The 12997-nt window shown below is 38.5% G+C and overlaps 1 protein-coding gene across 3 annotated transcripts in view; it reads right to left on the bottom strand.

Annotated features, from left to right (window-relative positions):
- LRRC2 (leucine rich repeat containing 2) overlaps positions 1–12669 on the bottom strand; it is a 92643-nt gene extending 79974 nt beyond the window's left edge. Inside the window, exons 1-3 of one of the 3 annotated variants that reach the window (XM_082301565.1) lie at positions 12538–12632; positions 3162–3331; positions 581–726 (exon numbers count right to left, since the gene is read on the bottom strand). In XM_082301565.1, coding sequence (XP_082157691.1) covers positions 581–705 — 125 coding nt within the window. In that variant the 5' untranslated portion in view covers positions 706–726; positions 3162–3331; positions 12538–12632. Of the gene's footprint in view, positions 1–580; positions 746–3161; positions 3332–12537 lie in introns of all 3 variants that reach the window. The other 2 variants (XM_082301564.1, XM_082301566.1) reach the window with 2 other exon arrangements.
- Positions 12670–12997: the final 328 nt, after the last annotated feature.

The raw sequence follows: 12997 nt of genomic DNA, 5'->3' as shown, positions 1-12997 counted from the left end.
AAAAATTAATTCAATATAATAAAAACAATAAAATTATCAGTGTGTGTAAGCATTGAAATCAAGGCCTTCTTTAATACCCCAACAAGAAAAAAATAATTAATCAATTCTTATTCTCTTCACTATTAACTATACAGAAGCAATTGAATATGTCCACTAATTTAATTAGTTTTCTTTCTCCTGTCAACTCAACAAAAAGTCTTAAAGTATTTCTTAGTACTGAAACTTACGAGCATGTTCCATAATTAATAAGCCATACTTTTATGCAGCATATGAGAAATAGAAAGGTACAAAATGTGTTATTTTTCCCTTCAATTTATGTCTACAGTAAACAATAAGGTATACCACTAATATATCACATAGGAAAGAGCAAGAACTAATGAAATACAAGTGTAGTTTGTGCTGCATTTCTCTTTCTGTCATGTAGGGAAAGGAGGAAAGAAGTCATTGAAATCAAACCCAAACCCCAAAATTTTAATAATCAAAAATAAATATTTCATATATTAGTTATATTTATTATATATATTTATAGTATATTTAGTATATATCAATGTTAAAATGAACAACACAAAAGTTGTCTTACTTCTCCAATGCACTTCTTTCTAATCTTTCTTTCTCCTTCTTCTGACGTTCTTTGTTCTTCTTAACTCGAGTTTCCCACAGTCCTCTTATGACAGAAAAGTCAAATATTATCACCTGATGCCCCATATTGTTGACATTAAGCTTCTCCTGTAAGAACAAGGCAACCCTTCAGAAAAGGAATAACAAGAAAAATAAAGATCCAAATTATCATGTTTCATTTAAATCATCTGGGGATAAGAGCTGAAGTAATAAGAAATATTAACATAGTATGTTTTCCGTCTTACCCAGTTTATCTAGGGTTATGTGCTGGCATAATCAATGTAGCACTCAACTGACTTGTACATAAAATCCACAGCAACAGCTACATGCTGAATTTTTGTATTCCTTATATTTTTTCCTTTTCAAGATAAAGACAGAGTTACAAAAAAAATACTGGTTTGATTAAGTAACATTGATGAAAACAGCTTTGAAGGCTTTGCATTTTTAATAATTTCTGTGACTAATATTAAAATGAATGTTCATACAGAATTTATTCATTTTAAATCTTGCAAAAGCCCTTCATCTCAAGTTCTCGTGTATTGATCTTTATGACCTCAAGCTATGCTATTTCAGTGGAATTTGTGAAATTCCAGAGTTCCCATTAGTATGTGCTTATCTGTGAACTGCATTGAAAGACGAGCCCCATAATACACAAAAAAATTTACCTGAGGCAGAGACACGGGGAAGGTTTTATGAGCATATCATGGTCTCCACTTATTAACAGGTCCTTATTCTGGCCAAATCAGGGTTAACTTTGCAGCAGCCAGGAGGGGTATGACCAGGACCCTGAGGGTATTCACCTCAGCTGGTGGTGAGGTGGCCACACCTGCCTTTTTCAGTTTGCTGGAGTTAGAAGCCAGGTAATGCCAGGTTGTTCATAGTGAGCAATCACGTGTGAATCATTCACCTAACCTGTACAGTCTGTTATTAGCATTGGTGTAACTGGGTTTTTTATTTCATTGCTGTTTCCACTAAATCATTCTTATCTCGACCTATGATTTTTACCTTTTTGTGCCTCCCATTCTTCTCTTGATCCTGCTACAAGGGAGGGCAGGCAGTGAGAGAGCATCACATTGTCTGTGGTATTTTGAGTGGGAACACTAAACTGGGGAGTACCATTCCTAAACCACAACACATATGGAAACACATTCCAACGGCTTGGTATCAGTGTATCAGATTCCCTGCAGTTAAGAACTGACGTCAGCCAGAAAAGGAAGGTCAAAGAATATGTACCCCCTCTGATATAAAATGCTGGAAAACTGGTAGTAATGGACAAGGAGAAAGCTGAGGTACTCTCAGTCTTTAATGGCAACCTCTTTTCCCAACTTTCTTGACTGGGTGGACCGCAGGATGTGGACTGGAAGAGAAGACTCCCTTCCCCAAGGTCAAGTTCGTGACCACCTGAGGATCCTGAACATACTTAACTTTTTGGGGCCTGATGAGATGCGTATCAGAGTCCTGAGGGAATTGGCTGATGTGGTTGACAGCCAATCTCCTTGATATCAGAATAGTTATAGAAGTCAGGATAAATCCCTGGTGGCTAGAAAAAGGGAAACATTGTACCTATCTTTAAAAAGGCTAGAAAGGAGGACCTTGGGCATTACCAAACAGTCAGCTTCACTTCTGTGCCTGGGAAGGTCCTGGAACAGGTCCTCCTACAAGCTATGCTAAGACACATAGAGAACAGGAAGATGATTTGGGACAGCCAGCACAGCTTCACCAAGGGCAAGTCCTGCCTGACCAGCCCAGAGGCCTTCCATGATGAAGTGACCACACCAGTGGACAAGAGAAGGGCTATGGCTGTCATGTATATGGACTTCTGTAAAGCCTTTGATACAGTCCCCCACAATGTCCTTCTCTCCAGTTTGGAGAGACAAGGATTTGACAGGTGGACTGTTGGATGGATAAGGAGTTGGCTGGACAGTCACATCCAGAGAGTAGTGGTCAACAGCTCAGAGTCCTGATGGACATCAATGACTAGTGGTGTCCCTCAGGAGTCTGTATTGGGACCAGTAGTAGCCAATATCTTAGTTTATGACTTACAGAAAAAGATCAAGTGTACCCTCAGCAAATTTGCAGAGGACACCAAGCTGAGTGGTGCTGCTGACACACCTGAAAAATGGGATGGCATCCACAGGCACCTGGACAAGACTGAGAAGTAGGCCTATGAGCATTTCCCACTTCTTTTCCCACTTTCCCGCTTGGCACAAGTGCAACTTGCTGCATCAAGTGCAAGTGCAAGAAGACCAAGTGCAAGGTGCTGTACCTGGGTTGGAAAACCCCTTACAACATAGGCTGGGGGATGAACAGATGGAGAGCAGCCCTGCCAAGAAAGACTTGGGGTTGCTGGTGGATGAGAGGCTGGACATGACCCAGCCATGGGCACTCACAACCCAGAGAGCCAAACATGTCCTGGAGTGGATCAAAAGGAATGGTCAGCAGATTGAAGGAGGGGATTCTTCCCTTCTACTCCACTCTTGTGAGGACCCAACCTGGACTGCTGCATCCTCCTCTATGTTCCTCATTACAGGAAAGGCACTGACCTGTTGGAGCAGTCCAGAGAAGGACCACCAAGATGATTAGAGGGATGGAACACATCTCCTTCGAGAAAAGTCTGTGAGAATTGGGATTGTTCAGCCTGGAGGAGAGAAGGCTTTGGGGTAATAGCAACTGTTGGTTTTGCAAATTGCAAATGTAGGTACCTGAAGGAAGCCTACAAGAAAGATGGAGAGAGAATTTTTTACAAGAGCATGTAATGATAAGACAAGAGGGAATGGATTCAAATTGAAAGAGAAAGTTTAGATTTGATATTCTGAAGAAATTCTTTTCTGTGAGGGTGGTAAGGCACTGGAACAGGTTGCCCACACAAGTTGTAGATTACGTCTCCCTGGAAGTGTTCAAGGTCAGGCTGGATGGGGCTCTGAGCAACGTGGTCCAGTGAAAGGTGTCCCTGTCCTGGAACTGAATGACACCTAAGGTCCTTTCCAACCCAAGCCATTCTATGATTTTCTGTGTGAAACACATGACATATGACATGGTGTTCCTTACTAAACTGTTACAGTGGTTCAGTACCAACATAGGAAACTAATTACCTACTAATTTCTAAGCAAGTACACAAACAAATCTCCAGAAAAGAGGTGAAACTATATTTTCTTGCCCAGAGTCACTGGTGGAGGTACGATCATCACAATATACTGGAGTTCATTAAATGTAGCTAGATTACCAACAGAGGAAAGTCAGTTATTTAAGCTTTGTGTGAGGTTTAATCAGAGAAGACATATATTATACCATTTATAAGTTTAGGGAAAAAAAATAAAGGAACAGTAGAAGAAAATCCTGCTTGACCATCTACTGATTAGTTAAAGAGCAATCCTCCCCTTCCTTTCCTGTGTGTTTTCAAGCTCATGTCTACAATTTTTTCCTCAGAAGCTACTGTGATCATTTTTTTCAAGCAATGCGTCCTTCAGCTGGGGCCATTTTTTATCTGTCCTTTTGTTATAATATTGAGGACAAAGGGGAAATTATTCTCCTCTCCATATTTTTTCTCTTGTAACTTTGCAACCGTCCCTTTTCTCTTTCACTCCCTTTCACCTATACATCCTTCTGTAGTACATAACACATAAAGGAATAATTTCTTCTGAGCCAGGAAAACACTCTTGTGTCCTCTGGAAAATGCACAGCATGGAATAAAAGGAATTATGCATAGGTAAATCCAGAGCAAAGATACTTCTGTTCATCTCAATAAGAAAGGCCCTTACAAATACCTACAAGTACTGGCTCAGAAACTGGTCAGAGACCAGTATCATTCTATTTGCATAACCTTCTCTATCTTAGGATGTTCATATAAAATGTTATCTTTGCTGTTCATAAAGCTGTACCTATTGCTTGTTTATCTTTGCTGGCACTAAAATGAGGCAAAAATAGTTCCTAACCTATCTGGAACTAACAGCTGACACCAGCTGAGTCAAAACCCCATTAAAGCAGTGTAATTAAAACAGTGACCTTATTCTCTGTGGAAAGGTTTATACTTCTAAAACATATTCACTACTAATTTACAGGAACTGTTTACCTTATAAAATAAAATGTTCACCTCTGCTTACAGGAGAAAGAAACCCAGTGACAAGGACTTCACCCCTCACAGTAACTGCAGAGCAGCAGTCACTCTGCAGGGTCTAATTCATTTTAATAGACCAATTCATAGAAGTGTGTTTTGGTAGAAAGGCTATTGCAGGAGCTGAATTGTTGCGAGACAGTGAAGTTGCAGCTGGACACTTGACCTCTGCTGGAACTAGATGGCCTTAATCAGCACAGAGTCTGAATAGACTGTGAAAGTGTTCCTTTTCCTTGACTTGTTTCTCACCTTTCTGTCTCACAGGTTAAGTCATCTGTTCTTTATTGAGACGCTGATTTATTAAACGCTAGTTTTGAAAAGTTCATACAGCTTTTATCCACATATTGCACTAAGCTGCAAGGCATTGTGGGGTTTTCTTCAATGGTAAAGCCAAGCAGAGGAGGTACTTGAGTGGGAGGTGAGAGCTGTCCATCATAAGTCCTCAGAATTAATCTCTTCAGTAGGAGCAAAGCCACAAATCCTGATCAGATTACAGGGTGACTAAGGCTTTAGAAATACACATCAGGACAAATGTGAAACACTTTTTGACATCTACAGCTCTGAAAAGGTCACCTAGCAATCTTCACAGGGCTGGTGCTTTATCCTATATCCTTGTCTAGAAAATGGGCACGAAGTATCAAGCATGATGGCAGAATACATATTTGCCAAAGTTCAGACACCACCATTTTCCTGACGATGAGATGTTGCCCAGAAAGGAAAACTGACTAAAGCTAGTCTTATCTGATACTAAGTGTAGGTTCTTCAGGATACCTACTCGTGCATCACAAGAATTTGTGACAGAAGAAGCAGCTACTAATAATGATTTTGATTTCTAGAAATACATGTTCAAGTTCACGTGCAGTGGTTTCTTGCTTCCAAACATCAGGTTAGGCCTGCAGCTGAAAACTCAAAGCTATCATTTATTATTCACAGATGGTAAGCTACCTTTAGACAGAGAAAAGTCTCATCATACACTTCTTTCTAACTTCTTCCCTTCAACCAGAAACACAGCTATGTTTCCTCCCATAGTTAGGTTATTCACAGGTAATCACTGTTATAATTTTGTCCATTGTCAGAAACCACAGTGAAGTTAGGTAGAGTCTATAGAGGTCACCTCGCCTGACTGCTCTGTTCAAAGCAGTCATATGGTTATTGACCCAAATCTGTACATCCTGCAACACCCTTCCTTTTCCAATTTCCTCATCATTTTGTAATTCAGCATTGCTCCTTTCTCATCCCACACCTACTCATTATCACTAAGGACAGGCTTTGGTCATACTTATGATGATTACCTGACCCATTCACATGGCAGAAAAACAAAAAACTATTTCTTACCCAAGAAACAGGCAACCTTGCTTTCATTAAGGACAAGTCCTGACTGCAAAAGCAGTCATCACCTGCGTTCGCAAGACTCTACTTCATAACTACATGAGTTTGCCACCTAAAGTCATCTTCCTTGAGTGACATCTACATCTAAATTATGCTATAGATCATCAGCATACCTTTCTTAGATGATGCATGGTTAAAACATTTATCAGGCTTTTGAGTTATTAGTGAGGTAGGTGACAAAATAAGGCTACTCAGTAACATATGATAATTAATGTACAGCACTTTCCAGGGGCAAAGGGATTCAGGAAGACAAAAAGGAGGCAAAGATGTCATTTGCAGAGAATCATTTATGGAGAAACTAGTTCTCTGTGTGTATCTATGGAAGCAAATAATCTTATCCCTAGCCATTTACACCTCCCAAGAAGTTATCTGCAAGACCTTAATCAATATCCTTAAAAGGCAACATACTGGAAAGTCAAGCTGATCTTGTCTTCTTTGTAATGATTAGCTCAGAAACAAAGCTGGCCATTCAGGATACATTTTTTTGTTTTGTTTTAATTATTTCAAGATTTTCCCTTCAGAAGCAGCCACATATTAGATTTAAGGAAATACTTTTAGGTAATATAATAAATAAATAAATAAATAAAATAATCTCAAAATTTTAAAAATAGCTTTTTTTTAATAAGCATTGCGTTACTTGGCAAAATGATATGAGAGTTTGTAACCAGAGAAACTTGTATTAGAGGCAGAGGAAATAAATTTTCTTTGGCTTCACTCCTTCCCTCTCTTTACACTTTTTTTTAGGAAGAGGGAGAATAAAAAATCCCTTTGAACATCATGGCCTTTGCAACATCTTCTGTTCCTCAACCAGCAGGCTATGTCAACCTTGTCCCAGTTTTCATTAATAAGGAAATCCCAGGAATCTTTATAACTAGAATTTTCCCTCTACTCTCTAAACTACAGATTCTTCTTTCCCATACATCTCCCCAGGGATGTACTTTCAGTTCAAGATACTATAGCCTGCAAAATGTTTTTGATTCCATCATTCCAGAGTCCTGTGCCTTCACTAGAGCACCTATCAAGCCCCTCTCCTACCAAGCAACTCTCTCTGATTCTTCCTATTGCAGGCCCCATCTCAACACTGAGATCCATCTTCTTATCAAGTGAATTTAATAATAATAACCTCTGGGCCAGCTAAGGTGAGGAGAAGAGCTTGCTCTGTAAGAGCACTCTTTTGCTGTCAACATTTGGGTTTGGGTGCCCTATTGCTGTGAGTTATCCCTGCACGCATAGAAGAGAAAAACTGCCTTTAAAGTAACTTTTGTTCAGTTTCTGATCTTAGAAAGAAGGTAACACCTTTCCTTAATCTTGAGGAAAAGTTATTCATTTAAATGTATCAACAAATAGGCCTATTAAAATCAAACACTCTCCTCATTTGTATAATGATATTGATACTCTTAGGCATTTGGAGAATTAAGTGGTAAAAACCCATAATCTTAGGGATGATACTCATCATATGTTTTTATTTAAGGGATATAATATTAATGCCAAATATTATTGCTTGTAAAAACATCTGCCTAAGTATCTGCTTGGATTATTTTTATTTTAGCATTTATGTTACCATTTATTTTATTATATTGTGTAAATTCACCTAAAAGTGGGCAGACTGGTCTCTAGCATCTATTTCAGATGTTCTTTCTTAATTGGTAGGAGTACTCAGAAGCTCTAAACCAGAATCTCTTCAGCAAGGTGTTGAAAATATACAGGATGGAAAAGAAGATAACAACCTTGTAATGTCTATAATCTTTATTATTTTTATTTATTGTTGTTCATGTTGTTGCTACAAATATATGCATACTTCAGATGTCAACTCATCAGTAAAACTGGAGAGGTTTAGTATGCTGTGCCTTAAATACTCTTGCTCCCTTCAGCTACTGATATCTCCAACCCTTGTTTACAGGTCTGCCACAGACGTGCCAGATGCTTCCACAGCCATCTTTGATAGCAGCCGGTGATATCGTGACCACTTTTATTTGTTTCCACTTGACCTCTGAACCCTGAGCAGTCATTTGATGACTGGGTTTTTTTCTTTTTTCTTTTTTCTTTTTTTTTCCCCTAAGCTTAATTTAAAGGGGGAAAATGATGACTCGCAATACCTCTGAAAGTATAACCAGCTTGGCGTATGGAGGAACAATGGAGGCAACTAGATTTCAAAATTGAGATGGCTTTTAGCAGCTCCTGGTGTTAATGCTCAAGGAGTTTGATCTCAGTTACCTGCACTTGCATCATGGGGTGCCATGGACTACCCGATCTTCAAAAAACAGTTTAAGGATACATGAGCTAAAAGTAACACTGAATTCTGGATGGAAGGCCTTCCACAGAGAAAAAGTGCTTTCAAATCAGCAACTTCATTGAAAGAACAGTTTGTAAACTTTCTGCACTTATCTCAGCACCTGAGAAATATCAATCAATGCATAGATGCACAGAGAAGCATACTACAAAAAAATTAAAAGAGACAAGGCAAGATCTTCTTTGAAAAGTAGAGCACAAGAGAAGTATTCTTAGATATGATTACTCTGTGGTCTGTCAAGATTAACTTACCAACTCCCCTGCTGCTCCTCCCTGTTTACCAACATTATTTGTCTTCTCTTCAGTGGTAGAATACAGCCAGTGATAAGCCAAAATTACACTGGCTCTATTATAGTTGAGTTTAATGTCCCCTGAACATAGCTGACACCAGTGTTAATGCTGAACAACTTATGTGCACACAGTGTATTCTGTAGAACAAAACTTGTGTCTTCTCTTGAGTCTGGAAAGAGTCCAACATAGTTTTGATAACTACAGATACAGCCAGTATTAGTCTCTGTTAACAGCTTTCCTGATTTCATATGCCACCTGGTTGCCCTAAAAAACAGCATTGTGTATGCTTTCCTTTGCTGCTTTACATGCATTATTAAATTATTAATGTTTTGGTTTCTTCAATTTGATAAACAACCTGGTTCACTTTTTCAACCTGGGCCCTTTTTCTTTCAGATAATCACTGTGGGAGATCTGCTGCAATCTAATGAATATTACTGGCAGGATTACATGGGGGAAAATGTGAGTGAAATATTTCCTACCAATCCTGCAAATAATTTCTTAGGAAATAAGCTCACTCACACTGTGCTTCAGAATTATCAAGTCATTTATCTCTCAAGTCTTTAAATAATTCAGAGGAAACCTGACATTTGAATAGCAACTGAACACATTTTTTATGTTATCAGGAAAAGATTAAATTAGAGAAACGTGCTGTGATTGAAAGAGCAATAGAGATTGTGACAATGTTCATTGTACACAATTATATTTTGCTAACTGTGCACAGCTTGTAAGTGGGGTAGTGCTTCTCTGTTCCACCTGGGGAATGGGAGAGGACTGCAAAGTGGGAAGTTGCCCTTCCCTACCTAGTTTTGCCGCTAGTAACAATCTCTTGTTGTTCTACACCAGCAGGGAATTATCCTTCCTGCTAATTTGGTTGGTTTATCTGTCACTACTCTTGCCAAATGTGCAGATCTGACAGTGAGAGTTTGAGGTCCGGGATCCAAGATAGATTGTGCTTCAGAACAAGTATGCATGCATGCATGTGATTGCTGGGTCCTGGGGAACATGTGGGAAGGGCAATGCAATGGATCACACTGAGTGTCTCCCTGAAGGACTGGGTCTACAGAGATCCAGTAAATGTAGCTATACCACAGAATAAATACCAAAGGAAAGAGACAAGCTGCTCCAGGGCTGGAGAAAACAGTCCTGACACCTGGACTTGAGCCCAGATGTTTTGGGAGTTTCAAATGTTCCTTCCTGCTCTCTCAAGAGTACAGTCTCAGCCAGCTGGCTCCTACATAAACAAACACAGACAAACAGTGACACTTTCAAGCTATTAATTAGTCCAACTTTCAGCGAAGTTAATTTCAGAAATTAGTGTCTTTCCGTATCATGGAGTTTAATCATGAATGCTTTGATGAATTAAGGTCTTTTTTTAGTTTTCTTCTTTAGCCATTTCATGAAAGAGACAGTTATGAATAGAGTCTGACATACACAAATAAATAACTTTTGCATTGTTTACACACCACAACTAAGATAAAATATATCTTTTATTAACCTACTCCTTATACTTCAGGTAAAAATAGCTATGAACACTATAAAATTAAAAACAGATATGCAAGTGCTGAACTTGTTTTCTACACATTTTTATGTGCATATTTCTCTTTGTCCAGTGCTGCAGCATAATGCTTTACTGACAGTTTTCATTAATCAGCTCCTATTCTAGATGTAAATTAACCAGTCTCACAAACAAGAGTCCTCTTTATCACTGCAGTCTTCACATCTTGATTTTTAGACAATTTTTCACGGGGCTATTCATTAATTAGGTCTTTAATTATGGATTAATTAGCACCTGAATTACAATATTCCTTATACTTTCTCAACTCTTGTAACACTAATATGTTTGCCATCAAGCATGATAGATGTTACATATGCAAGGGGATTTATTACATATGTATTCCCCTAGCACTTCAGTGAGCGGACTAATTATTCTTCCACTGACAGTGAAGCTAATGAAACACTGGACTGATGTCTCAGACAAAAATCCTTTTTTTTTTTTTTCAGTGCGTATTGCTGAGGAGAGGTCTAATTGTCTTAAGACTGAGAGAGGGATGATGTTTTTGAAATGAGCATGTATTTTGAGGCTGTGTCTTATCAGAGGAAAAACAGTAAGCTCTAAAGTGTATTACATATTGGTAAAGGTGTTGAATCTATGAATTTAGCTGTAGTCAGCAGGTGTAAACAATTGTCTTAGGTAGTATACAACAGAGTCCTGGGAAACCAAGAGCATATTCTAAGAACTGATTAGAGAGATCCCACTTAACTGCTCATACATAGACATGGCAAATAAAATTGCACTCATTGCCACTGAGCAAAACATTGAGGCTTTCATATACAATTAGATGATCTTAATTAAGCATAACATTACACTCTCAGGTTTCTCAAACCTGTTTCATGACCATTGTGTTTTTAAACACAATGTTTCATTGACTTATTCTTATTTGTCTTAAGATTACTGAACAATTCCCAAGCAGTGAGGCTACTATTGCTTACCTTTCATCTACCTTTAGAGGGTACTCTGAAGAGAAGGGCCTCTGAAGTTATCTGTGTGGATGACTACATCATAAATGTTATTTTAAACTCTCTGTCCTAACTGACACTAATTAAAGACCCTCAAAATTTATCATTTTCTTTTCCTCCCCAGGGACCATTTTACATGTATTGATCTAAGAATCCAATACTATCACCTGCCTCTACTGCAGATGGAGAGCATAAATTTATATCTGACATATAGCAGTCCTATTTCCAGTGTTAGATACAGGATCATTAGTTGTATAATGAGTAAAATGCTCATAGCCAATTGCCAAGATGTTAAATTCTGTGATTTAAGATGGCAGATAATTTAGATAAGCAAGAGATGATTCTGCTTTCAACTACTCCAGCAGTCCAGTTATTTTAGCCCTAATGGTTTGAATCCCACCGTAGAATCATGAGGTGACATCTGTATTTTATCAGTTTCTCACCGCAGCTGTGTCCTTAGTCTTTCCCACAAAACTTTCCCATGCCTGTGGATAGGGGACGCAGGTGACATTGACAGCTGAACACCTTCCTTTGGAATAATTCTCCTTTGGAATAATAATTTGCCTTCTGTCTGAGGAGCACAAAGTGAATTAAACTCTTTGGTATGATCTACCTCTTTGGTTAATAAGCATTATCATCCATCCCAGCTCCTTGAAACTCCGCTCAGTTAACTACTGTTGAGAGGAAGAGAGCTAGTCAGTACCTTTTAACCTCAGAAAGTAACATGTCAATGATAGCACATAAATACTTGTGATAGCAACAACAACAACAACAATGACAATATTTGACTTTAAATGATAGGCTGTGTTCACAAAAGATATAGCAGGCTGTATTTCCTATGCCAGTAAGATTAACTATAAGTAGCCTTCAGAAACTTATGTTCTATAACTCTTTTTAAATTCCACAGTAAATTTAAACAACAAAGATAAATGATGGGCCTCTCAAACCATTTTTTTATTGAAAATCATTCTCACACCAGCATATGTCCTTGAGATGTAATAGCAAGGGTTTATTATAACTGAGTCACAGAGTGAAACTTGAAAGGTTTCCTAAATTATAAAGTTCAGATTTGTCACAAGTGTAAATCTATTTAGAGGAACTATATACAGGGTTAATCTCACTTATCTTTAAAGATATCCACCAAACATACTGCCTTGGACTAAGTGCTCTCTGTTCCAGTTATTTTTCCCATATACATTAGTTTTTGAAGACCCGCACTACAACAACAGCAACCTGATAGCTACTTCTCACTTTCCCTCCCATTTTCCACCTTGACTTCACACATCTGAAGAAACACAATAACCAGCAAAACTGTCACTTACCTACTACTAAAGAACACAAGTGTCCAGAGCTCCCGAGTGGGCTCTGCAGTTATTCAATGTGAGACACTGAGGTTGTTTATAGCATAGCATAGCTCATGGCCAGCCAGATCTGTTTGAGCCCCACAGCGTGACTAGCCTTCCAGATGTACTAATATGCTATATTTGTAAAGTGATAACATGATATGTGGTCTTACAGAAGAGACACAGGCAGGATAAAGTGTCTGCACTGCATGACTCAACACAGGATGGAAACAACAGTGCTAGGACAGCATCTCATTTGCTTCAAGGAAAGTGTAACAGACCTAATGTTACTCATGCTTATGTATTTTCATCAGAAAAGGGCATGGAGAATAAAACAAAAATGCATATATAGTCTGCATTCCTCTAGTACAGGTTACCTTTTCCTTCTCATGTCCATTCATTTCTGAGATAAACATACACACCTGTGTACACAGACTAT

This window comes from Coloeus monedula, assembly GCF_965178545.1.
Source record: "Coloeus monedula genome assembly, chromosome: Z".
NCBI classification, from domain to species: Eukaryota; Metazoa; Chordata; class Aves; order Passeriformes; family Corvidae; genus Coloeus; species Coloeus monedula.
The sequence above is the reverse complement of the archived record's forward strand: the minus strand, read 5'-3'. Positions and strand labels throughout refer to the sequence as shown.